The sequence below is a fragment of the Misgurnus anguillicaudatus genome, chromosome 10 (genome assembly GCF_027580225.2).
Source record: "Misgurnus anguillicaudatus chromosome 10, ASM2758022v2, whole genome shotgun sequence".
NCBI lineage: Eukaryota > Metazoa > Chordata > Actinopteri > Cypriniformes > Cobitidae > Misgurnus > Misgurnus anguillicaudatus.
Window position 1 is genome coordinate 41,962,029 of NC_073346.2, and position 27,756 is coordinate 41,989,784.

The window sequence follows — 27,756 nt, forward strand, 5'->3', positions numbered from 1 at the left end:
GGGCAACACAAAGCATAACGACAGCATAAGAATCAATAACATGCACACATTACTGGAAGATTTATTAATTAACGAAAATGTTTTTGTACATTAGCTGAAACAGAAGACTTTTATCAAAATTTAATTCACAAATATGCACACTGAAAGTAAATGAACTGTCAGTACTTAAACCTGACATCTAAATAACTCATCACCAATACACATCAAAGAGTTCAAGGTGCTGAATAAACAAAGTCCACAAAACGGCAACTTATTAATTGATCACGTGATGTTTAAATATCGATGTTGATCTGAGCGTAACGATATTGCAGTGATGAGGGGTTTCGCAGGAGAACTACGCCCCGCTGCTCCTGCGGCTGCTGCAACAGCATGTGAAGGAGCCCCGACACGCTGATGAAGGCCAGAGCTTCACCACAACCGGCTGCCAGAGAGAAATCACCTTTCTGAACCCAGCCCAGCGTCAGCCGACTGCAGTGAGACAACACGCTGGGCAAAGGCTGTGGCCACACGCCCCTCATAAGCCTGACGGGCAAACCCTCGCTGCCGTCCTTGGGTAGAGCTGAGGTGAAGTCTTTAGACGCTGGCCTGGTCTTGTGTTTCAGCATGTTTTTGACGTGGTCTTTGTGCAGGGGCTCCAGGGCGCCGCCGCTTCGTCGGTCTTTAAGCAGAAGCTGAAGATCAGAGATCGTGGGGACGCAAACCATGGCATGTAGAGCCGGCTGTCCCTTACACAACAAACGCAATCGCACCCAAATCAGACTCTGGCCCCATTCCATCTGCAGCGCTGCGGCCGCCTCGGGCGTTAACACCGAACGGGTCGCTCGTCGACCCCGAGAGCAAGGATGACACCACGCCGACAGCTGCCTCAAAGCAGTCCGACTCCTGAAACACACGATTAGCGTGACGTTACAGCAGACGTGAACAAAACTAGTTGGTTTAGAAAAACAATCTTGTGGTCAAATGTATTTGTGAAACTTTCAGCACAACAGAGATGCATGCAGGCTACAGCGTCACGTGGAGTTGGAGTGGACGGACATGTTGTGATGATGTCATTGTAGTACATGCTAGGGATGGGCATAATTAATCGACGATCGATAATTGATTGTTAAGAATTTCGTCGATCACGTTCATTTGTTATCAATTAATCTAATGCATTTTTTATCTAACTCCTGTTTCACAAATACTCTGCATGCAGTGCGTTTGCGTATGTGTGCCGCGAATCCATCAAGCACCCGTTGCAGTGCGCTGCTGACCGCTTATTATGCATATAAAACGTTCATGTGACACTTTCTGTGAACACTTTTACGCATAAACAATAGAACAAAGCATCTTTTTTTTTCACAAAACAAAATGTTTTAGATATTATTTGACAGACTAGTAAGTGTGGATTAAGGATGTTTAAAATCTCTAGCCTGGTGTTCAGGATCTGAATGGATCAAATCAGCAGTTTTGCAATGCTTTATTTATCTCCACATATATAATAAATAAAAATAAGCAGAGTAACTTTGCAAGTCTACCCTTCCACATTATATATTTCCTACTATGTATGATTTCCAAATAATAAACGAGAGTATTCAACGACAAAAAGCGTCTCATATGGAAATAAATCCTCACAATATTATTATTTCTCAAAACTTTATGACAAAAATAAGCAACTGTATTCCTACAGTTATTCAAAGATGCACACATTATTCCGCATATAATTTGAATATTATACAAAAGTATTCATATAACGGCATGTTTCATATGGCAAATAAATATCCTCACATTAACATAACAGCATAATGAAATGAATAAACAGACAATGAAACAGGATTGAAATATAAATTGTATTATTATTACCGGAAAAAAGCAACATTGCTAAAATAATCTCTGAGGTAAATGCGTCAAAAACGCTGTTACCCGCACAATAAGTCTAAATGAGCAATAAAAGTGAAAAAAGCATTATTAGGCCATGTCTCAAAACTTTATATGACAAAAATATATTTAAACGAAATGTATACTTACAGTTATTCAAAGATGCACACATTATTCCATATTACTCCCGTTTATGAGCACGTTTGTCTCTGGCCTCGCTCTGTTATGTAATAGATTGACAGGTGCGCATCTCCGTCTTTCAAACATATATCATTTTGTAATTACTACCTTAGGAAAATTAGCCATGATTTTATCATTGTGAAAATGTTTTTTTTTTTCAGATAAAAACGATTTGTATTTCCGCAATTTTACTACAAATACCATGGTTATGGTAGGCTATATTGTGGAGTTGGAGACCATAGTTAATTTGTGTCTACTGTTGTTTTACAACAAATAAAAACTAAAAGACTATGTTAGTATAATTAAACAATGGTGAATAGGGCTCACAAAACGCACGCTGTTTCACACATACTCTGTATGCGGAATAAGCCAAGTTAGCGCTGGAGGTACCTGTGCATCCCGGTCAGTCTCTTCGGAGCGGCTGTTTTCGGCGGCGGCTGGACTGACGGTCACCATGGGTTGCGGTCGCGTCTGACCCCAAAACATGCTTTTATTTCTAAAAAAAAATCAGTAGACTGGTGCAGAAGTTTTATGCGAGTTACCAAAGTTAGTTATTTTTCACGAGGCTTTAAGTAGCCTAATTTGTTATAGCCTAATGTTAGGAAGGCTAATATCTTGCACTTTCTTCTGGCTTGAATAATTTTGAGTTACATTTTGACAAAACCTTTCAGATTTAAGTATTATGTTTTTTTTGTTTAATTTAATGTTAAACATGAATCTGTTTTTTTATTTATTTTGGAACTAATGAGGTCTGTGTTTAAGAACGCTGGCTCGCAGCTGCAGGTTCCGCTGCTTTAGAGCACCGCACATGCACGCACATATATGTTTGAAACATAGTTTAACTGTCTGCCACAAGTTGATCTTGTAATAAAGGTCTCATCGAGGAAAAACACGCTGTATATTTGTATTCATTGCATTTTTTAAGTATAAAAGTTAAATAACAAATTTTATTATAAAAATATTAATGATTAATCGATAGTCGATCGTTAATTCTCCCGACGATCGACAAAGAAAACTTAATCGAATGCCCATCCCTAGTACATGCAAAACTTCAGCCTAGAAAGGCACTCCGCTGTGCACAAAAATGTCCTCGATTGAAAAGCACAAATGAAAGTAATGATGTTGCTGTAGTAAATGACAGAGATTTGTTCTTCATAAGCTATTAAAGTCATCAGTCAGTGCTCTTTTCTCAGACACACACATCTACATTTACTACATGTACATTTACATGGAAAAGGAGACGACCTTACCTGTCTGAAAGTATATCAGGTTCTAGAACTATAAACAATTACACCCTACATCAGAAATGTCGGCCAACAGCGTTACCCACTTCTTTACAACAAAGACAACATCCAGTTCAGTTAGTGAGCAAATACAGAAAGAAACAAATCGGCTAAAATCACATTGTTGTTTTTTCTATTGTTTACCTCATTTTTAAGTGGCTTTGGACAAAAGCGTCTGCTAAATGACTAAATGTTAATGTGATTTTAAGTTTGATTTGGTGTTGATTGCGTGTCAACATAATAAATCTAGAGTCTAACCTCAGTACTGTGAATTCTGGTGGTCCGGTTCTGCAGCTGCTCGTGGTCTCTTTGCTCAGCTTCACAAACTCCTCCCACTCCTCCGTCAGCTGCTGCCAGGGACAACGGAACGGCGCAAGGCATCCATGTTTAATGTAGTTAGTGCGCTTCGATGGAGGACGCCTAGCGATGAAACACTCGAGTGAATTTACATGATCAAAACACTTTTATTAGGTTTATACAAAAGGTTTTCCTCACCTTTTAAACTTGTCTATAAGCTCCGCCTCCTGCTCTGATTGAAACAGGGTCCCTGCAGGGCAATCTGGGTAATCGTGGGGGAAATGAGGTTGACCCTTAAACTGAGAATGCATGACACTCATGTGCAGGCCGCCAACACGAACGCCCCGATATACCTGCAAGAGACATCAGTGAAACTACAGACTCTTGAAATGTTGAGGGTTTACAAACTGATTATTTATGTCAAAATAAGAACAATTTCAGCAAAAGAATCTCTGTTTAGAGAAATTAGTCATGAAAGATTAGATGTAAAATCTGTACCAGAGGGACCCAGAAAGCCATGCCCCAGCCCTTCGGAAGCAGGAGATCCCAGCCAGATCCCCAATGTCTCCGATCCTCACCATGCACACGACCTGACTGATGAACCAACAGTACTGGAACACGAGCCTGCGGAGGAGCCTTCAGCTTCGAACCTGGAACCAACATCTCACTCCTCATCCTGTTGAGCTCCTGAAACACACACACACACACACACACAATATGAATAATAATAAGTAAGTATGAAGCACGCCACAAAAACTGATAAGAAAGGCCAGAAAGAGTCTGCAGACTTTTTTGCCATTTCTGTGGACATTTTTTTGGGCAAAATCTTCATAATTCTGTGGAATGATTTTAAGTAAATCTGAGAGAATAGAATGGAAGCTGTACACATCACAAATTAAATAACATTTTACAGTTTTTTGTTACAAATGCAAATAGTCTCTGAATTAAACTGAACCAATAGATAAAGTGCAGGTCAGGACCATTGATAACATGCATTATGGTTTATTAAAGCACAGCTGTGATTAGACCAGAGGCACGATTCAATCACAGGATTCAATCACACAGCCATGTTGATAAAGAGCCACATCACGCGACTACAAGAGCCATGTTGTGTTTATAGAACAGCTCAACAGCACAAGTGTGCAGATAAAGCAAAATCACCACCAGAGTCTTTTAAAGCCTCTTTTGCCAGAACCGCTTCCTTTCACCACAGATTCTAAGCTCGGGTGACGACTGACCCTTTCAGACGTGCATGTGACGAAAGCGTGAAGACCGTGAGACTGATAAATGAGTGCTTATAACACTATAAATCATACTGAAATTCATTGTCATTCACAGATCTCCGCATTTTTCTCTGTCTGTACTACGTACTTTCTTTTCCGTGGAAGTTTCACGTATTGTTTGCTCAATTGTTTTTCCTATTTTCTTATCATTTTCGCGTGGGTTTGGGGTAAGAACGACTTTCTGTAACATAAAATGACATCAAAATCCAACTCCTAACCCTAACATCAGGTGACAATTGTTTAAAGGTCTGGAAAAAAAATAGTATAAACCAATAGTAAAAGGGACATCCTAACCCAAACCCCAATCTAACCCCAAACCCACGCAAAATGGTTTAAAAATAGGAAAAACAACCGAGCAATCAACACGTGATACTGACACGGAAAAGAAAGTCCGCGGCACAGACACGGAAAAACGCGGAGATCCGCGACAATGACACGCATAAATGAGCAAAAATTTCTGTGACTATACCATGGAACTTGTTATATCATGTTGTAAATTAGGTAGTAGTCTTATAGTTTGATGAATGAAATACCGTAAAAAACAAACAGTTGTAAAGGATAAAACCTTGCATGTGGTTCATTCACTTCATGTTTTCAGAGATTAAAAGCTTAAACATGAATCTCTCGTTTTCATTCTTCCTGTTACTTTTTTAATACTTAAGTACAATTTTAATGTGGTACTTTTTTACTTTTACTCAAGTATAATTATGTCCAGATACTTTTACTTTTAATTGAGTAAAATTTACACTCAGTACTTGTACTTTCACTTGAGTAACATTTGTGAGTACTTTTTACACCTCTGGATTGATGAGATAACGCAACAATATGTATTGACATTTATCTTGATAGCGTCATTAATTGTGGAATTATTGAAAAATTAAAATATTATTAAAAATTGTGGTGTTTATTTTCATAAATCAGGGGCTACAGCAGAAGTGGCGCATTGATACAATGTAATGTGGTCCTAACCGGTGGGGGTATTTTATCACAGCTCAGAACACGTTTCAACCAATCAGACTGAAGGAACAGAACTGCCCGTTTTATAATATTTATTTTCCTAAGTGAAAAAACCTTCAAATGCAGCCACAAATTTATCACTGTAAACTGAAAGGGAATTTGAGTATAATTTTTTTTAAACAAAATAATCACTCTAAAACGTAAATCCAGGAAACAATTTTGTTAGATATAAAAGTTATTTCAGTTTTTAAATACAAAAGCACAAAAAAAAATGTGCAGACAGAGACCTGAGTGTACCATTCTTGTTCTTTGGGGGTGATGCCACCCATCAAAATTGCAGCATGACATATGAGACACGTCACCGTTTTACTAGTCTGTAATACTGCCAAACAGCGGCCATACAGCTGCACGTTTTCATTTCTTCACCGCTTTAAACAGCAGTCACTTGTGGCAACTTCTTGTGTTTGGATTCAGAGCAGTGAAGAAGAAATGGGTTTTGCTTTGCAGTGTTAACTTTAGCGGGAATAACTAGGGCTTGTTTAAGAAAATTGTATTGGATCGGTTCAAGTACTTGCCTAATTCGATGACAGAATTTTTTGTGCTACTGGCCCCATTTCCAATACTGGTATTGAAATCTAGGGATGGGCGATATGGCCTAAAATCCATATTGCGTTTTACATTGCAGCCTCTTGCGATAGCGATATGTATTGCGATATAATAATTTCAATAGACTCGTTTCAGAACAGGTTATATAGACCCTTACAAAAGCCAAACTGCTAAAAAAGTAAGTAAAAGTAAACCGTTATGGCCAGATTAGTCTTGTTACCTCTCTTAGCTGGAACTTTTGCCTGACACACTCTACAGCAGGGGTGTCCAGACTTTTTTTGTGTTTACTTTTAAAATGATAAAGCCGACAAGATCTATCTGCTAAAAAACACAGTTAATTATTTTTATAACACTAAACACTTTAAAGCTTGTGGGGACTATACTGCATATACATATATACTGCATGTTTCACAATTACTAGACCATACTGCCAATTTTGCGCGTGGAGCAGCAGTTAACTTATGTAACCTATGGCCTAAATCCAAAAAATAGATGGTGCATCGGTCTTTTTCACGAGTTCCTCTGTTTCGCTGACGCGTTCATCCATGTTTATTCGGCTGCAGCTCGTGGATCTAAAGTTCGCGGGTAGATTGTGTCATCAACACGCATTATCGCGATAGTGCAATAGATTTAAAATCTCTATCGTATGCCAATTTTCTATCTTTATATTGCATATCGTTTATATTGCCCATCCCTATTGAAATCCGAACAACCCTTGTTTATTCTGTAGCACGAGTTAGTGCGTGAGTTCACACGCATGTTTATTTACCTTTTCGGATATTCGGTTGTGTGTCACGTTGTGTCTAACAGATGAATCCCACAGCACGCTATCACTGCAATGAGCTGCAACTCCTCTAAGAACCAAATCTCTCACCAGGCCGTCATCTAACAAACACACACACACACACACTTGCAAACACATTGACAAATACTCATAGTATTCATAATATTTCCTTTCACTGCTGCAGTGAGACCGAGTGCTGAACGTGTGTGAGACAGACAGACCTCAGATCAGATCCTGCCAGGATTTGAACCTGGTTCATCTGCATGGAAACGCACGCAGAGGCTCCCCAGAGCTCAGGGTCTAACAGATACGCACGCACGCACACACACACACACAGCACGTACCTGGGCTCTGCTGTAGGTCAGGAACAGGTTTACCACATCTCTTAGGTAAAGTGAGTCTTGGGTCTTCTACAGTCAGTCCCAACACACAGCCTGCTGGAAGCTCTCCAGTTGAGCAAAGTCCTGAAACACACACACACACACACACTTATGCAAATGATGATACATCACAGACATTCTCATAATGACCACAAGCAAACAAAAATGGCATTAAAATCATTTTTAAAATTGTTATTCAACCTGGGAAAACCCATCACATGATGAAATTTGTTTTAAAGGGGGCATTCCATGAATATAATCGGGTCTCCAGTGCTTCTACCAACCCAGAAAACATGAAAAATACATACGCACGCATGCACACACACACACACACACACACACACACACACACAAAATGAAATACAGTTGAAATATAATTTGAGCTTAAAATTGATAGATCTGAGTGGCCAATTGTCAATCTGCGTGGGCAAGTGCCACCCTGACCATTATATAGCCTTGCCACTGTATCAGACTGAACAAAATCAGTCACTTTGTGCATTTAAAGGTAAATATATATCAGTGTGGTGCATTTTGAGAGTAAAAATAAGTGACTGGATCTATGAGGATTTTTATGTTTTTGTTAATAAATTTGTGCCCTTTTAGTAAAATCTTTGGTTGCATAAGGCACACAAGCCACTTACACAACTTGATAAATATGATTTGCCATTGGTCAAAACATGTTTAATGTTTATAGAATAATTAGTGGGGGCATTTAATACAGATTAATTATTGATTACAACATTTGAACGCTGAATTAAAAAGTGGATACTGTTACATTAAACTTACTTAATTCAAATGTTGTGACTTTCTGGAAAGGCAGTCAAGTGCATTTGTCTTTTGCATAGTTCTTTTGGCACAGTCGAGCTACGCGTTTCACACACACACGCACACGGGCAAACCAGATCCATGAATGTGTTTGTTTGTTATTATATTATTCTGTAATCGCAAGATTCACAAACCATTAAGAGGAGCAAATACAGGCGTGTGTTCATCAGGATGACGTTGGATCCGATTTGCGCATATGCGTGCGTTAATGTAAGTGATTACAGAATAATAATTGCAAGCAACGTTTTGACACAAACGCAACTTTATATTGATATTTCGAGACAGCATTTCACCTCGACGAGAAATCTGATATTTATATTACTGGCATAGACTGATTTGAAACGGACAGTTTTGTCAAAGCAGCAAACACCTGACGGGTTCTCTTAATTTTGCTGTTTGTCTCTGCCTATTCCTTCTATCCATGCCCAGCGCCACTGATTTAAGTCCTTTATATATAAGGTCGTCTTACCTAGGCTAGGCTTCATTTACTTAATCTTCATCCTGTTGACAGTGTTAACTTGTTATGACTTCTCCGCGGGCTCGCGGCATCTGCAGCTGGATCTCAGCCACACCTCAAAGACCCTACTTATTCTACTTCTGATTCGCTGGTTTGTTAGTTTGGTTGAGAGTGAAAGATGTGTTCCTCTCATACTATTTGCAGGCGAACACATGATTTTTTTTAATTCGCAGCCAACACCACACACCGGAGATCCGACTGCAAGCTTGTGAGCTCTGCTTTGAATGAAGTTCCATCGTGACAAATAAATACTTGCGGAATGATATGAGGTTATTTATAATGGTACCTTGCAACCCCCCCCCCCCCCCCCCACATACACACACAAAAATATTGGATTTGCATGATTTACGAAAGCCTCATTTTCAGGTCGGAAAAGCCAAAATTCCGGATTTATCCGGAAGAATCACACCCCTTTTTTTGTTTGTAACATGCTGAAAATCATTGTGCCTGTTTAAAAGCAGCATGAGACCTAAAAGTCTTTATTTTTATTCCACAATGTTCCCCATCTGCTGATAAACATGTACTTAGTATGCATAAAACAGATGATTGACTTTTTAAACTTGTTCAAATATATCAGGGATGGGCAACTGGCGGCCCGAGGGCCGCACACGACCCGGGGGAATTTCTAATACGGCCCGCTGGACCATATTATACATAATCAAATACTTTTAAAATGATGATTTTTGTATTAGGACGTAAATACTCCCAACCAGGAGGGGGCGCTAGGTCCCGCGGATCCTCACAGTAAGCATAGTCCCGTGTTTGGGCTTATGTGAAGAAGAGGTCTTCACAGAGTCCGAAAATCCGAGGTCCGACCCAAGACCCGATCAGGTTCGGGTCTAAAAGTTTCACGCATGCCTCGGACACGGGTCGGGTACAATAATCCGGTCTCGGGTTATTTAAAATGAATGTGTTTTTGCCAAACGGACCCGAGACGCCCTGAACTCTCGCATGTGTGTGTCAATGTCCTTTTCAAACCTCTCCTCTGTTTGCAATTTTAGTTCACACAGACATGTCAGATATTTTTAAATGTAAATTTTAGCGGTTACCTTGGTGTCATCGTCATATAAACAAATGGAGCAGCTCGCCAAATTTGTTGCGAGGCCACCGGGGCTGCAGCCTGCACACACGTCAGTTTACATTCGGGTCAGTGGTGTAGTCTACGTGATACGCAGGTATACGGCGTATACCCACTAGAAAAGATCACGGATTTCCGTATACCCACTGAAAAAAGTGCAGAGATACGTAACAACATCGTTTTATAACAAAACTTTCATGCTTTCATTCATAAATCAATCACCCTGTCTGTGTTGCGAACTTGCGAAGCACTGATCGCACTGATCTTGTTTGAACCATATTTGGGCTTCCGTGGCCTGTGACCTGGATCTGACGTATTTAATCAAATAGTGCTCCATACTCCTATCCAGTAGGTGGCGGAAAATGCACCTTTAGTTGGTTTGCCAACCGCCATTTAAACAACAGAAAAAGAAGACCTGGATCTGACGTCAAACCGAAATAGCAACACACGGAACGGCGTTTTTTCTCGGCGCAAGTTTTAAATGAACTCAATGTCAATGTAGATATGAAACGAAAGCAAACTCAGACTACACTCTTTCACTGTTTTCGTAAGTCTGCCCATGAAGTTATTGCCGCTTCGGGTGACACTGCAACAGATGACACTGCAACAGATGACACGAACGTTGCAGAAGAATCTAACGTTACAGAAAATGAGCCAGATTGTACTGTGACTTTACCTGGTAAGTAAAAGTAGCAAATACGTTTTCATTAACGTAAATGGCGATAATTGGTATACTGAGTTGTAAATTAGCCATGTTTTTGTAGTATAACTACTAGACGTGTGTTTGTGGGTGTTTGTGCACGCGTGTGTTTTGTGTGTGCGTGCGCGTGATTACATTTCCTTGTTTTAGATGACGAGAGGGAAGACAAATCCTGGCCAGCCTTGTGGACTGAGAGTCAGGCTAGGGAATTTAAAATCAGGCATCCTTGGTTAGACTGGAGGGACAGAAAGTTAGGTAGATATATCAGCACATATGCAAAGCTGATATAAACTATTGAATTTCAGTGACAATGCAAATGACAGTTAATTCAATGTTATCTTAAGGCTTCATTAATTTACACCAATAAATTACTATATGGTAATGTTAGTTATCAGAAAAAAACAATTAAGAGAGGAACATTTTTCTTCTTTTAGTTTTTCTTTCAATGGTGTGAAGATTATAAACAGTTTATAAAATATTTTTAATTAAAATGTGGCCCTGCTCAGCAGATGTTAATATAGGTGCAAGGTGCTAATATAGATACAAACTTATGATGATGCTAATTAGTCATGGTTTTGTTTACTTCCAGGTTGTGCTGTTTGCAGTGCAACAAAATCAACTGGCATCCTCACAGAACAAAGAGTGTCCATGTCTGAGGAGTGGGTAAACTTTAAGGCTATGTTTACATTAATGCGTTTATGCTTTAAAACGCGTTACTTTTGCTACGTTTACGCCTTTCATCTACACTACATCACCATTTTCGACCCTCATAAACGGATTCGTTCGCAAACGCTGAAGACCCTGTTTTAGTTTGAGAACTCAGACGTTGCTCTGAGTGTAAATGAACGTAGATGGAGTCTTATGTAAACGAACAGCTGATGTTAACGTGACAGCGCATCATTTTCAAAGTAAAAATTATTTTATTCATATATTGGTTTGTAACGGAGGTTTTGCCGAAAATAGTAAACATCTACCAACCAGCTATTATACACGCTATATCGGATTGTTTTAACATGTATCCTTTTAGATAATGTCTGTTTTATATTAATGTTTAAGTATTGTTGGGTTTAATGTGTTTATGTTTTGTTTAAATTTAGTTAGCTTACGAAAGATAAACTGTAATTTAAGCGCCATATAGGCGTTGCAAAGGCCAATATGAAGGGAGAATTGTAATGGGTCAGACATTATTTTCCAGTTTAATGTAAGTTTTCTTTGCTTCTTTAAAATGAATTTCGTTTCAGTTAATTTGTCTCTTAATTTTAATCGATGTTTTGTTGATAAGTTTTGTGAATATAAATTAATAAAAACAATAAACTCAACGTCATTAATATAATGCTCGTTTTGGCGCTTGGCTTTTAGCTATTTGTGTGTTGCTAGCGGAGGACGTGCACGGACCTCGCACACTTTTAAAAATTAATGCAATAAGCATTTCTGTAGGCTAAAGCAATACTTCACTTCTTACTATGTTTGATTGAAGTTTGCATTTGCGTAAATTTATTTTTGCTTCAAGTTCGCTACTGTTTACTGTTCACTTGAATGCTTTCTTTTTAAATCATAAAGACCTTTCTGTTTAGTTATAAAATTAAAATTAACCTATTAATCATATTAATATGTTGTAGGGGGAGCTAGAACAGTATAAGTGTTTATGTTTTGTTTAAATTTAGTTAGCTTACGAAAGATAGACTGTAATTTTAAATGCCATATAGGTGTTGCAAAGGCCAATATAAAGGGAGAATTGTAATGTGTCAGACATTATTTTCCAGTTTAATGTAAGTTTTGTTTGCTACTTTAAAATGAATTTCGGTTCAGTTAATTTGTCTCTTAATTTAAATCGATGTTTTGATGATACGTTTTGTGAATATAAATTAATAAAAACAATAAACTCAACGTCATTATTATAATGCTCGTTTAGGCGCTTGGCTTTTAGCTATTTGTGCGTTGCTAGCGGAGGACGTGCACGGACCTCGCACACTTTTAAAAATTAATGCAATAAGCATTTCTGGTAGTCTAAAGCAATACTTCAGTTCTTACTTTGTTTGATTGAAGTTTGCATTTGCTGAAATTTATTTTTGCTTCAAGTTCGCTACTGTTTAGTACTGTTCACTTGAATGCTTTCTTTTTAAATAATAAAGACCTTTTAATCAAAATTAACCCATTAATCATATTAATATGTTGTAGGGGGGAAATAGAACAGTATAAGACTTTCCCAAACACATTTTTATAGGTTCAAAAATAGTGTCTGTTATAGTTGCCAGCAAAGGACCCATGTATGAATTTTTGTCAATATCGCACACCCCCTAGGCTGCGTAAACGTGCAAAGGTAAGCTATTATTAGAGTAATAAGTTATTTAACACTTTTATGCGCATGCCCAGTTACGTGATTGGTCATGTTTCATGCGTTTATGGTGGTGTATAGTGTGGATGAAGATTCTTTTTAAAATGGCAGTATAAACGAGGATCGTTTTCATTTTAAAATGCCGTTTTAAAACGCAAATGCTCTAATGTAAACATGGCCTAAGATACAGCCCTCAAACACAAACAGATCAACATCTCTGGCCTCTTTGAGGAACAAGATAAGACGACATGAGACATCCAGGGCGCATGAAATAGCCCAAGAGCTCACTAAAAAGGGTGAACAGGATTTATTTGGAAATTTGATGAGAACTGTGTCAGACACTGTTTTGGCTGAGACAGATGCTGTATTTAGAACAGCATACTGTCTTGCAAAGATGAACCGACCTTTCACTGACCATGAATATTTGACTGAGCTTCAGGAAAAAAATGGTGTCAACATGGGCACTAGTCTGCACTCTAGATACAGTTCCACAAAAATTGTGGAACACATAGGAAAAGAGATGCAGAAAAAAATTGTTGACAGTATTATATCATCTTCAAGCAAGTTGTCTGTTCTCATTGATGAGGCTACATCTCTCAGCCACAAATCTGCCATGATTGTCAACATTAAAGCCTCATTCGATGGAGCTACTCCTGAATTTGTTTTTCTGGAGCTGGTTGAGCTGGAGAGCCAAAGGGCAGAGGATATAGAACAAGCTCTACTTAACTGTTTGGACACTGCAGGCTTCAGTAAAGAGTGTCTTCAGATGAACTGGGTGTCATTTGTTTCTGATGGAGCCAGTGTTATGTTAGGCAAGAACTCTGGTGTGGCAACCAGGCTGACTGCAAGGTACCCTAACCTCTTTACATGGCACTGCTTGAACCACCGTTTGGAACTGGCAGTATCTAATGCTGTGGATGAGGTTCATGCAGTCAACCACTTCAAAGCATTCATGGAGAAGATCCACAATCTCTACAGTCAGTCCAATAAAAATGTATGTGAGCTTCTGGAAGCAGCGCAAGAAGTGGGCTCACAAGTAATGAAAATTGGCAGAGTTTTAAGTACACGATGGGTGGCCAGCAGTTTCCGTTCTGTAAAGGCTGTGTGGAGATCATATGAAGCACTTAACAGACACTTTGAAAATGCTGCGGGAGACCAAACAAGAAACAACAAAGAAAGACAAACCTACAGAGGCCTGGCATGTCGTATGCAAAGCAAGGAATTCCTGTGTGACCTTGGACTCATGTATGATGCACTGTCTGAACTTGCAAACCTGTCTGAGCAACTCCAGGCACATTCAGTCACACTGTTGAGGGCAGACCAGCTCCTAAAATGCACCATTAGAGTGCTGACATCATTCAAAGACATGCCAGGAGAGAAATTAGAGGAGGCACTGACAGCACAATCTTTGGGACGTTTTCGATCAGTTCCCCTGGAGTCAAATGGAAAGCTCACACCAATCAATGCAAAGCAGTTCCTGCAAAGTCTGATCAACAACATGGAGAAGCGCCTGTCATTTGAAGGTGAAATGCTTCATTATCTCAGAATTCTAGATAACGGAAACTGGCCACCAACACCTGGAGTACGGCATGGTAAAGCACAAGTCAAACGACTGTGCAGACGGTTTAATCTTTGTGAACAGCAAGCAGTTAATGGTATGAGAGATTTCCTTGAGCACCCAGACAGTGTGCCCGAAAGCATAAAACCACTCATACGATGCATCCAGACCATCCCTTCTTGCAGCACAGCCGAGTGTGAAAGGGGCTTCAGTCTCATGAACATTATATGTACAGACAAAAGATCTACACTGTTGTTGTCTAATGTAAGTAATTTGATGATGATTAGCATTAATGGGCCCCCTCTAAGACTTTTTGAGCCAAGAAAGTATGTTACAACATGGTTGAAAAACCATTGCTCTAGCACACAAGCAAGGAGGCAATGCACACCTCAGACACCAGAGTATAAACATTTATGGAAATCTTTGTAGACTAGCAGGCTACCCTCCCTCATCTCTGATGGCACCCTATACTGCTCTTCTTTTTGCCCTACCCCAAGATCATTGCCACAATCCAGGTGAAATAGGGGCTTGATAGAACTGCACAAATGTTATGGTAGTAAGAAAAAATGGTTACTAGGTAATAATAGTTGCAACCTGCACTCTTAAATGTTCATTGAAAATCGCCAGCAACCTTTGCTGTAAGAGGAAGTAAAGGCTGCCCAGCTGTATGTTACTGGCTGTTAACTATATGTGTTGTTTATAATAAATGAATACAATAAATTGACATGTTGAAAACATATCAGCAGTCTTTCAGAATGCTCATAATTATATGTAGACACATACTCTATGCATTAGTAAGTGTGGTGGTGCTTATGGGTTGTTGCTCTATGACGGTTGAGTATGAGGCTGGGAGGGAAAATCACAGTATACTCACTGCAAAAATCTAGACTACACCACTGATTCGGGTCCAGTCGGGTTAAAACCAATGCCTGGTTTGGGTGACGGGTCGTACTTGGGCCAGAATTGCTCTCAGATTTGAAAGGTAAAATACATTGTTATTAAATTTTTTTAGATATATTTTGTTTTGAATTTATGTGTTATTTATTTCAAATAATTTTGTTCTCTAAAGGGCGGGATCATGAGAAACTCCTCTATACTAATTTAAAAGTGCCTTGCTTGTTACAGATGTTAAAGCAATGCAGTTAAGAAGTTTTATCTGAAATACTTGTCCACTGAAAATAAAGTTATTATTTAGAATTAGCATAATTGCTAAGTTTTATAGTTAAAATCTTTAAAGACAGGTTAATTGTAAATTGTAGTTTCTTAATAAAGGAAATTAAGAATGATGTAAATTGTGCGTGTGGTTCCGGCCCCCTTTGGTATAAAGAAAAAAAATGCTGGCCCTCGGCATTATCAAAGTTGCCCATCCCTGAAATATATAATGCTGAACATCGCTCACTAACTTCTTTCGTGAGAGAATCTTCCTCTTGATGCTCTGTCATGTCTACAGCGCGAGCGCTTGAGACTCCGCCCACCTGAGCAGCTCGTTTGGATTTAAAGGGATACACACAAAAACGGTGCACTTTTGCTCAGACCCATAAAGTGCCTATTTTAACATGCCACAATAAATTACCTATAGGGTATTTTGAACTAAAACTTCACATAATATACTCTGGGGACATCAAAGATTTATTTAATATCTTAAAAACGTCTTCTGGAATGTCCCCTTTAAAGACGGAGTCCACGATGTTTGAAAAACGCTTTGGAAAAGGAGACGGGCCGACTACCAAAACACACTGTAGCCAATCAGCAGTAAGGAGCGTGTCTACTAAACGACATCCTTGCCGGGTTGCGTATGTGTGGGGCGGGTCTATCAACAGAAGGTCCAGATTCTATTGGGGTAGGGGCGTGTTTGTTTAGGCGATTTCAAATATCAACATTGGCTTTCAAACATCGTGGACTCCGCCTTTAATACCATTAGAAAGGCTTTTTCAAATTTGTTTTTGTTTCCTTCATAACAAACGTTACGGTTATCTAAAGTTGGAATTTTTGGAAAATGAGTTTAAAGAGAGACGATGTAAATAAGAGCACAACAATAAAGTATTAAAAGTCACTTTAATGTGGTGAAAGACTTATTTTATTCACTATACATGTTGTTCAAGAAACAAAATGGTCACTTTGACCCCAAGAAACACACTTGTTTTGAACATTTGAACATTATTGTAAACTAGAAATGTCAATTTGTGCAATTTCAAATATTCGATGATTGTTTAAATTAACAATCAAACAAAACGAATAACTGTTAACAGTGCAATAAGCCTTTACTGCAGTGGCATATAGCGAATGACATGAAGTGTGTGTAAAAACGCCAGCTTCCTCACGCGAATTAAAAGATTTTATTTTGTCTAAATATGAGTCAATGTAGTTGGTGTTTTGATAAAATCATATCTGGTAATGAAATATAATGACTTATAGACACAGTGTATAACTTCACATGGGCACTCTGCGACAGTCGCATGAAAGTCCACGTCAAAATAGGTTCACTGTCATCAAGTGTTATTTTTTTGTTTGTTCACCCGAGTCGTTCTCTGAGTCGTTGATACACCATTTGTTGTAATTATTTCCAAGCTTAGACCTGCTTCTTATATTATGGAGATGGCAACCTTCCGTTAAAAAACACGCAACAGTCAACTTGGCTAGCGTGTAGCGCCTCAACCAGTCAATAATGATCAGTGATATACTTTGTGGGCGTTCAGCCTTAAGAGTGTGACGACAGTCAGTTACATTTTACAGTTTTATGCCAGAATTTAAGATTACATTTTAATATGTTTATTAAAAACTGTTTATTTTGTACCAGGCTTTAAAGATACTATTTTCTACTTTAAAGGCGCTCTAAGCGAATTGACGCGTTTTAGACCATAAAACATTTTTTGTTACATACAGCAAACATCTCCTCACTATCTGCTTGCTGCCTGTCCGCTGATCAAACTGTAAAAAAACGCGATATCGGCAATATCAACATAGTGGCCAAACCTAGCACAACAAAACATAACAAAGTGTTCCAGCCAATAAACGACAAGAAGGATTTGGGGGTGGGGCGCGTTCATGAAAGCACGGGCGGGAGAGGGAGGAGTTAACTACGCTCAGTTTGTTTGAAAACAGTTCAAACATCAACAGGAAGTGACGCCGCACATTATTCGCTTAGAGAGCCTTTAAAGTTGGGCATTTTAACGTGAGGGTCTATGGGATTTACTCCCTTTTGGAGATATCAGAAGGTTGCCCCTCAGTACCCCTGGTGTGGGGTTTGCATTGATACACCTTCAATCTACATGGTATGTGGTTTATTTTGGTAGGTAAACCATTAAGAGAGCAAAAGCAATGAGCGACTGTGTTGCACCTCTGCCGGTCCGGGTGGATCCTATTGCATTAAAAACGCAGTCTTTTCAGCTTGTCATTATAAATCGCTTTTTGAATTATGCCTAGATATTTTCAGAGATGATAGACAAAATGTTACAGAATAATAATTTAATAAAAACCTATATTTGACCCAAAAAACTGACATTTGACTTATTTTCTGAACATTTTCCAGCGTGACATTCGACAGGCTTTCCCAGAACGCATCCCAAATGTGTTTTGTGGCAATGTTGCCGTCAGTCTGATTGAAATAAAAAATGTGATCACGTGAACAGGCCTTAAAGCCGTGTTTGTAAATTATAGGGCATCTAAACAGACACACAGACTATCATGCGATATTAATCATCATCACCTCTCAGAAGATTAAATGTGCCTCTCTGTTGTTGATGGACGCTCATGTTGGTCTGATCTTTACTGTAATTAGACCACCAGAAACCAGACGGCTCGACCGTCTCTTTATCCTGTAGAAAGAAATAAGATTACCTGCATGTAAAAGACACGGTGACATGAGTGTGAAAAGTCATCACTGAGCTCTTACCTCATTGGCTGGCTGAAGTGTGTCTGTGAGCACCAAGTGAGCCAGAGGACCGATCAGACGATAACGCACAATCTCCATAGTGAGGTCGCTAAACAGAATATTATGATTAAATGAGGAGTGAAAAAAATCCAGAGTCTGGGAAACAACCTTGTGCATGATTTGATCATGATTGCATTTAGCCTGAATCTGTCATGCCGTCGAGTTCACTTTTGTCTAATAGAGAAAATTACAGAAGCAGCCCTGAAAACTTTTAAATTAACAGAGCTGTAATAAATGTTAAGATGATAAGAACATATTTTAACACAAGGACCTTACATTTTTTTAAGTTGCCCAGCAGAATTTTTTGTGATTTTCACAAGTTTCACAAAATGCCTTCCAAGAAAGTTTTCTTCTATAAATATATAAACATACTTTTAAACAATTCGTTAATTTGCATTACTTGCGATATAAGTTGGTTAAATCATTATCTATAAAACCAGTCGTTTTGACTGGCATAAAGGAATACATTCATATAAAAGCAAAGATAAAAGTCAGAGAATTTAGCTGCTATAGTAGACGAAACTATAAGTGCTTCATTATGATTATTAAATATAACACTATTGTTAGTCAAGCAAATGATAGGATCTTAACAAAACATAATTTTTTGTTTATAACATTAAGCAATGGATGCAGAAAAATTAGTTTTCTTTGTCAAGAATGGATGAAAGGATGACAGGGGTGACAGATAATGTTTATTACCGTGTAAATCACCAAATACTGCCAAACACTGCAAAATGTATATTTAATTTCATTTTTAACACCTTTAATGTGTGTTAACTGTAAACGAACACTGCTGCTATGTTGTTTTAAATTAATTGAATCCTTTATAAAACAAAAAGTTAATAACTGTCATTTTCTTTAATCCTTTAAATATTTAACACTAAAATGTTGTATGTAAAGTGTGTTGTTGAGCCACGGTACACATGCACTTGTGCATCAGGATAGCACCACCTACACCTTATCTTCAGCCAGGAACAAACCCTCAGTAATATTCACAGCATCAAGCATCAACAATGTTTTGCATTTACCTGATTGTGATGGCAGTATCAGCGGACCGCCAACGCACAGGTGTCCCAGCGGCCCGCATCCCGTCACCCAAAAGCTTTCTAGCGGGAGCATCAATGCCATCTTCATCGTCTCTCTTCCTCTTCCTTCCTATAAGTGTCTCTTCAACAGTACAAATCTCCTCAGAGGTCGACGAGACGTCAGAACACTGACATACTAGCAGCAGTTCAGAGAGGACATCCTGACATGCACACACACACACCCAGACAGTGTCAGAGAGAGACTTTGACAAATCCTAATCATGCAGAATCTAAACATAAAACAAGATTAGGTCCAGACAGCAGCAGAATATGGCTGTCACACCCATACTGGAGTCCCATAAAGGGAAAGGTCGGCCAAGAACATTCACCCTTATGTTGTTCTTAACCTGTATGAGTTTCTTTCTTCAGTTGAAAAAAAGGTATTTTGATAGCAGGGTTTCCAGCAGCATATTTCGATTAAAGGCGGAGTCCACGATGTTTGAAAAACGCTTTGGAAAAGGAGACGGGCCGACTACCAAAACACACTTATAGCCAATCAGCAGTAAGGAGCGTGTCTACTAACCGACATCCTTGCCGGGTTGCGTATGTGCGGGGCGGGTCTATCAACAGAAGGTCCAGATTATATATGGGTAGGGGCGTGTTTGTTTAGGTGATTTCAAATATCAACATTGGCTTTTAAACATCGTAGACTCCGCCTTTAAGGCAGCCCGCTTAAGCTTGGAAACCCTACCGCCTTAACTAGGTCGCCCAAAAAAAAAAAAAAAAAAAAATTTGCTGCGCAAAAGGCCTTCAAGTGCATCTCGGAGAATATGTGCATCACAGCGCGAGCGGGGACGAATGAGAAAGACGTAGTGCGTGTTTGACATTGTGTTGAGCTACGCCAGTGGTTCTCAATCCTGGTCCTGGAGCCCCACTGCTCTGCACATTTTGTATGTCTCCCTTGTTTAACACAGCTGATTCAAATCATCAGCTCATTAGCAGAGATCTCATTGTCCATCAGATAAGAGAGACATACAAAATGTGCAGAGCAGTGGGGCTCCAGGACCAGGATTGAGAACCACTGGGCTACGCATACCGGCGTATGACATCAGTAACGTTAACATGCATGATTCAAAAACAAACAGATAAAGTCTGCGCACCCACGCCATGCCAACCAACCGATCCTCACAACTATGTGAATCACTTTACTAGTACATAACTAAGTTTAAGTCTTGCATTTTGTGCCGATATAAGCATGTTGTATAATACATTTATGTTGTATGTTAGGGTTAAAGGGAAACTTCACCCATTTGCATTAATCTTTGTATAGTTAGAAACCCAATCATGTTTTTGAATGATCATGCATCATTTCCTCAGTTGCCACTGAGACGGGAGAAATACAGATTTCAGTGTTGCACTTCCTCCTTTGATGTAAAAAATCATTTTGCATCATTGTAAGAAGGAAGTCCAATATCTTTGTTGAGGGGGTAAGACTACAAACACCCCTTTTCTCAGTCAAATAGGCACCAAATTCTAAATGTGTTACATTTTGACTACAAATATGACACACTTTCAATAAAGATTAATGCTTCTACTGGTGAAATGCTCCTTTAATATTATCTAAAGTGCGTCATATAGAAAGCGCATTAGTTTGTGTTTATTAAACCTTTAGGTTTACTACATACATGTACAAAACACCCAACTGCAGAAAAAATTAGGGATAAACAATCTTGATTTTCATGGCCGATTTCGATACCGATTTCGTTTTTTTATTCTTATCTTATAAAGCATCAAACAAGAAAGGATGAAAGTATACATAAACAAGATCTTAATTTGGTATTTAACTTGGGGTTGGCTAATGAAAACAATAACTGTAACCATATGAAATTAACAGACTTTTGTGATCGGGTGATGAATGTCTGATCAAGTTTGTTGTGCAGACTGCAGGGCTGATAAAAAAGAGAACTAATCAAGTTAAGATGAAACGGGTTATTTTTTGTTTGAAAGCAGAGACTTGCTGACAACTTTTTTTTTTTAAACGCTGGCAGGGAAAGAGCCCCCAGCCACATGGTCGCAATCCAGTACCGGACTGTGGACGAGTTGCCACTGGGTCGTGAGAATGTCCTGAAAAAATGTGTATCATAGCTATGTAATAGCTTTATTGGGTGATTTTTCCTTTTAGAGCTGACTTCGGATAACCTTGATAATTTTTTTGACTACTGTACCGTGCGGCTCTCTCTTGCAATCACATAGGATTGCTGTGATAAAGTTTGAGCAAACGTCTCTACTGATCTAACCATTTCAGTAGAGCAAGAGTATATGCAGATGTCTCCTGCTCCTATCATCAAGCAGCAGTTTGTACTTCATAACATTACTTCACTCATCTGTCATGGATGTTAAACAAATGTTTCACCGGTTTAAGGGCTGGATGGACCCAAATCCACAGCTGTCTGTCTGATATATTAGGGGCCCGGGGCCTCCACAGGAAGTCAGCGGGTCCCAGAGAACCATGGGGAAACCGGTCCGCTCTGTAGAGATGAACGTTGCCTTGACGCGCACCTGAAAGAAACACCTCGGCAGCAAACGTGGGACCTAGAAAACACAAACACATACAGTTCAGAGACGACATGATTATTGAACTACACGGCATGTGCTGACACCAACACACAAACAAACCTGTGTGCTTGCTGGCGAGTCGTCCGAGAGCTCTCAGTATTTGTTCTTCAGGACCTTGAAGCTCCAAACAACAGAAATATGACAAATCCTGAAAAAGACATCAGGAGAGAGTCCATATACAAACTACACATTTCAAATCCTGACAGAGAAAAACCTAAGAAGCATTCGAGTGACTTAGACCTAGTCCACACGGACACGGGTATTTTTATAACCGTGAGTTTTTTCACGCGGTTTGTCCACACGAAACCGCAGTATCAGGGCACTGAAAACGAGCATATTTGAAAACCCCGGACAGGGTGAGCTTTTGAAGAAACCCCGGTAACAGTGGTGTCGTGTAGAGAGTAAAACTACGGGGGTTTTGCCTTGCGACGTCAGAGTGTGCGCCGTTATCTGCTGTGTTTGACGTCAAGATTGTGCACCGCTGACTGTTTTGTTGAAGATTCTGAGCAATGGCGGACGTATCTTGCTAACAATAACTGTGCCAATAGAGCTTCTAACATGTATACAGATAAATGCTCAGTTATCTAACTATATTGTGGAACACGATTTAGGTTATATCCCCGCCTGCTGGTGTGGCATGCTTTTGACAGCGCTTGATAGCGTGCTTTTGCTTTATCGTGTGGATGGATATTTAATTTAAACCGAGCATGTGTGGACGGGATTTTTTTTTTTAGGGAAAACTCCGGTTATAAATATACCGGTGTCCGTGTGGACTAGGCCTAAATGACAATCTGCGTCTCCAGCAGTAAACTTGATATTCCTGAGCATTTAAATCTTTGTCTTTCATTTGATTTAATATTGCCTGTTATCTTTTTACACTGTATATTGTGCTTATTTTTAGTAATCAAACACTTTTAGCTGTTTTAACCCTAACCAAGCAGCAAATGGTTTGATTAAAACAACTGTACAAACAACTGTGCATTTGTCTTGCAAACACCTTAAAGCTGAAACATTGTGTTTATTAAACTATTAAAAGCACAAAATTGTCAAAATAATTCTTGTTCGTTCAGTCGTGCCGTAAGCAAAACACCATTTCAAGGTCTAAGCCTCTGCTCATTTCAAGTGAAACTACAATCTCAACAGTGGTTTGTTTATAAGAACTCACACATCATGCATTTAAGCTAAACTAAAGCTAAATTAAGTTTTTATAAACTCACACTGTACACAACTTTCTTCAGGCTGACGGCATCCCAGATACCAATACCTTAAAGGTATAGCGGAAGATTTTTCCGAATTATTTAAAAGAACCGCCCCTCCACATTTTTTAATAAATTCACACGCGAGACAGAGCGAGAGCATGCAGGAGCTCAGTTCTTCTCTTCGCTCTGTTTACAAGTTGCTGTCGGCATGTTTACCGTGTCTGCGCGGTTCTTGTGCCAGGGCTAGCATCGCTAATCATAGCTTACATCAACTTTTACTAGCAGTGATTTTAAATGGATTTCTCCAAATAGCATGACAAAATGTACCTTTCCAGTAGAAACTTTGCTTGGGAAGCCCAACCTGTCCTATTAGCTCACGCCAGCGGCCAGCGTGTGAAATAGTCTCCCATAAACACTCTGGTCTTGTTTCTTTCTTCATAGGCCTTTCTCTTCTTGTCATACAATTCATAGACACTTTTTCTCTTGCGACCCTCAGACATTTAGAAAAAAAACACACAGTGAGAACGCAAGCTTCAATGAATGATTGAAACCGTAGCACAACACACATACACGTGAAAGTGCGCATGTGCAGAAAGCGAACCTAGGGACGAGCACATACGTCAACATATCATCAGAATGATTGACATCTGGGATGACCAATAATATAGGTGATCCACCCGGAAAACGAAAATCTTCCGCTATACCTTTAACAACTCATTAAAGATGACTGTCTGCTCATCAGGAATTTCAGTATGGAGATGATGATATTTCAGTAGTTTTACAGCACACTGCGAGTGTGTGAGTGCTGTTTGCTTAAGGCACCTGTTAAGAGCGTTTAGACCTAAAAGCAGATCTGTGCTAATACAGATTATTATATCAAGGTCTACTTGAGCTTTACAGCGTGTGGGTGGGCGTGTAACCTGCAGTAAGGCGTGCGTGTTCATGGCTCTGTAACTGGATCTAAAGGTCTTTGCGGTGGGTTTGTGAGGCAGACAGTAGCTCCATCTTTTCAGCATGTGGAAACGTTTGGCGTGCCAAATATGCGTCTCAAGCCACTTATTCTTCCTCTGTCGGCGATTAAACTCCAGAAGTAGGTTGCCATGACGACGACGAGCCTTACGACTCTTGCATTTGGGCGTCTGTTTCTTCTCTTTTTCTGCCGTTTGTTGACTGCGCTCCATCTAAATACAGAGGCACAAAACCAACAAAGAAACGACCACAGAATTTCACTTCACACAAACCACAGCAACTTTAACAAACACTTCTGCAATCACGGTGTCATTAAGCATGTAGGGGTCTAGCGTGTGCATTACCAGTTTCTGAGCACCCTCTCGCAGACGACTCGGCAGTCTCTTGGTGTTGTGGCTCATTGCTCTTCTGCGCATGTGTTTTGGAAGCGCGTTGAATACGTGACAGCTGCCTGCAGGTTTACTGACGGCCTTAAGCATGGCGTTGACTTCAGCTGCACGAGCGTTAGCAAAGTGAGAAGCTGCAGGAAACATGACATTGCTACTGTTAACACACGCACACGCATACACACTGCAATGGTGGAAATAAATCAATTCCTAAATGAAATCACTGACTAATCCTCACATTATTTCAAACCTGCACAGCCGACCATCTTCAGTGGAAGACCAATTAACAAAATGAGGGAATGTGGGGAACGGGTAGAGCCTGAAAATTTTAAACTTCTATCCGGTTGCCTACAAATCAAACACGTCTTGTCAAGTACACTTCCGGTTTGATTCTCGTAACTGACTTTGATGAATATAGTCTAAATAAGTGAAAGTGCCAGGACTTTGTAAAATGTTATTGCAATTTTAAATGTTAAGAGTCTGTATACACGTACGAGTCAAATAAAATATGCTTGGCAAGGCTGTGCATTCCGCCTTGGCAATACACATAAAAAAGAGACTATACTCCGTGCTTTAAAAGTTTGAAAAGTGTCTGAAACTGCCCAGTGTAGCAGTTACCATTACATATATATATATCTATCAATGGTCCAAGGTGGTGCAGGGGTGGAGACAAGGACTAATTTACATATTCATATCTATGGTCCAAGCTACACAATTGACTTAAAAATTCATCATAATAGCATATGTAAAAGTTTAAGTGATAAAATTATTGACTATAGCAGGACTTTGATGATGTTGATATAACGTCTCTATGCTTTTTACACTGCTGCTCAGGGTATTAATGCAATTCTTTATGTAAAACTCCTGCTCTTGTATCATTGTTTCTTCTATTAAGGGCCACTGGCATGTAAGATTGAAATAAATCTAGTTTAAAATATTACCTTTTCTTTATATTAATTGATGTGTTTTATGGTTAATGAAAAATTATATACAGTTATATTAGATTATAAGCTATTTAAAAGGACAATCCATTTGAAATAATAATATATAGTATAAGTTAGAAAATTAAAATGTAAGCTGCTTTGAAACAATGCAACGTTGTAATAAAGTGCAATATAGATAAATGAGACTTAACTTGTAGTGTACACAAGAAGAAAACTTACTCGGGTAGCACTGATGGGTCTCAATTTATGGAAAAGAGAAATGTGTTTGTGTGTCATACAGGTTAGGAACAACATCAGTGTGAATGAAGACAAATATCGGCGTAATGAGATTGATCACCTGTGATGTATTTGGGCAGATCCTGACTGTAACCCTGACCACCAGCCTGATGACCTCTGACCCAGCCACCGACCTGTGACCCTTGTCCTCTTTCCACACCGCGACCTGCAGATGACGAAAACTCGATTAACATCAAAATCATCTCAGCCTTCCAACAGCGAAGAGAAACAAATACAAAACCATCACCTGTGCCGCTGTACGTCACATTTCTCGGCTGATTTTTCATCTTTTTCTGTCTCATTCGGTCTTTTGCTCCAGTCATCTGAAAACAGTCAGAACAAACAAAACAAACTCTTCATATTTAACAAACTATATATATATATACAGGCTTTCGACATTAAGGCATTTGACAGACGCTTTTATCCAGAGAGATGTATTATTAAACAAAAGGTTAAACGTTTGAAAGAATATTAATTAAATATCATGAAAATTGTAACAGAACATACAGAATTTACCTTAAATGCGATGAAATATCCGTGTAATATTTGTAAAGCAACTCACACTTCGTGAGTTTCGTTGCAGTCCGTGACTCTTCACAACACGTGTGCGCGCTATGAACTCACTTCCGGTTCTGAAGGCTGATGGGAAATGAAGTCCAGTTAAATAAAAATAAAATCAAATAAACACCAGGCTTATAGTAACACAAACCCTTTACGTTGTCACACACAAGGTCGAGCAATATGTGTTATGCTCTTTTTCTACTGTCAGAAGATGATCTGCAAATTTGTGAAAAGTTTTAATAATCAATCGAACCTGAATTCCCCGTTGCGAAGTGTTGACTACAAATCTAATGACGGCGACACCTGCTGGTGAAAAAGAAACATTGTTACAGCAGCACGGCCACGGAGATACAGTCGTGCTCAAAATTATTCATACCCTTTGGAAATATATGACCAAAATGCGGCTGCGAAAATAAATCTGCATCGTTAATACTTTTGATATTTTATTTAAAGAAATCTACAAAATAATAAATTTAAGTGGGGGAAAATCTTTTTCTCTAATACACACTGCTCACAATTAATCATACATACCCTTTAGTTCAATTCTTTTTACAACCTCCTTTTCCCAAGAGAACAGCTCTGAGTCTTCACCAATAATGCCTGAAGAGTTTGGAGAACACCTGATAAGAGATCAGAGATCATTCCTTCATGCAGAATCTCTCCAGATCCCCGTCAGATTCCAGCTCCATGTTGGTGCTTCTTCTCTTCAGTTCATCCAACCCATTTTCTTTAGGGTTCAGGTCAGGGGACTGGGATTGTCATGGCTGAAGCTTCATTTTGTGCTCATTGACTCATTTTTGTGTTAGTTTTGAATGAAGGAAGATCAAACCATGGCCCATTATATGATTTCTAACAGGGACAGTCCGGTTTTGATTTTTTATCTGTTGGTATTTCATAGAATCCATAATGCCATGTAAAATAACAAATAGCAATACTGCAACTCTTATAAAAGAACATTTAATGAATTCACAAAAAAAGATTCCATGTTTTCCTGGAATAAAAAACTATTAAGGGGCGGTTTCCCAGACAGGGATTAGACTAGTCCTAATTTTTTTTTAGGACGGTCCAAACTGAAAACAACTTGCACTGACAAATCTTAAAATACATCAGTGCCCTTTGTTTTGCCTCAAAATTCACACAAGTAATGTTTATAGTAAGGCACGTTTATTAAAACTAGTTATATTTCCTAATTAAACTAAGGCCGAGTCC

General features: G+C 39.1%; 1 protein-coding gene across 3 annotated transcripts; it reads right to left on the reverse strand.

The window, feature by feature from the left end:
• Positions 1–45: 45 nt before the first annotated feature.
• On the reverse strand, positions 46–26,642 carry pop1 (POP1 homolog, ribonuclease P/MRP subunit). 3 transcript variants are annotated; one of them, XM_055211698.2, is made up of 16 exons: positions 26,503–26,642; positions 26,234–26,309; positions 26,048–26,152; positions 24,725–24,900; positions 24,332–24,592; positions 22,273–22,360; positions 22,010–22,188; positions 19,600–19,817; positions 18,533–18,620; positions 18,347–18,455; positions 7,592–7,711; positions 7,233–7,348; positions 4,116–4,304; positions 3,816–3,970; positions 3,579–3,740; positions 46–882 (listed from the first exon to the last, which is right to left on the reverse strand). In XM_055211698.2, exons 2-16 carry the CDS (start codon positions 26,307–26,309, stop codon positions 273–275), a joined length of 2,652 nt encoding a protein of 883 aa, XP_055067673.2. In that variant the 5' UTR covers positions 26,503–26,642; the 3' UTR covers positions 46–272. The 3 variants fall into 3 exon arrangements, with proteins under 3 accessions (XP_055067673.2, XP_055067674.2, XP_055067672.2); XM_055211699.2 differs by having other exon boundaries at positions 26,549–26,625; XM_055211697.2 differs by having other exon boundaries at positions 26,048–26,309.
• Positions 26,643–27,756: the final 1,114 nt, after the last annotated feature.

Excerpts from the sequence above, each read along its gene's own strand:
- pop1 (XM_055211697.2), bottom strand. The coding sequence starts at position 26,309 with ATGACTGGAGCAAAAGACCGAATGAGACAGAAAAAGATGAAAAATCAG. Across the intron at positions 22,361-24,331 it reads ACACGCACGCCTTACTGCAG|GATTTGTCATATTTCTGTTG; the intron begins GTTACACGCCCA and ends TGTCTTTTTCAG. Across the intron at positions 18,456-18,532 it reads CACTTCAGCCAGCCAATGAG|GATAAAGAGACGGTCGAGCC; the intron begins GTAAGAGCTCAG and ends TTCTTTCTACAG.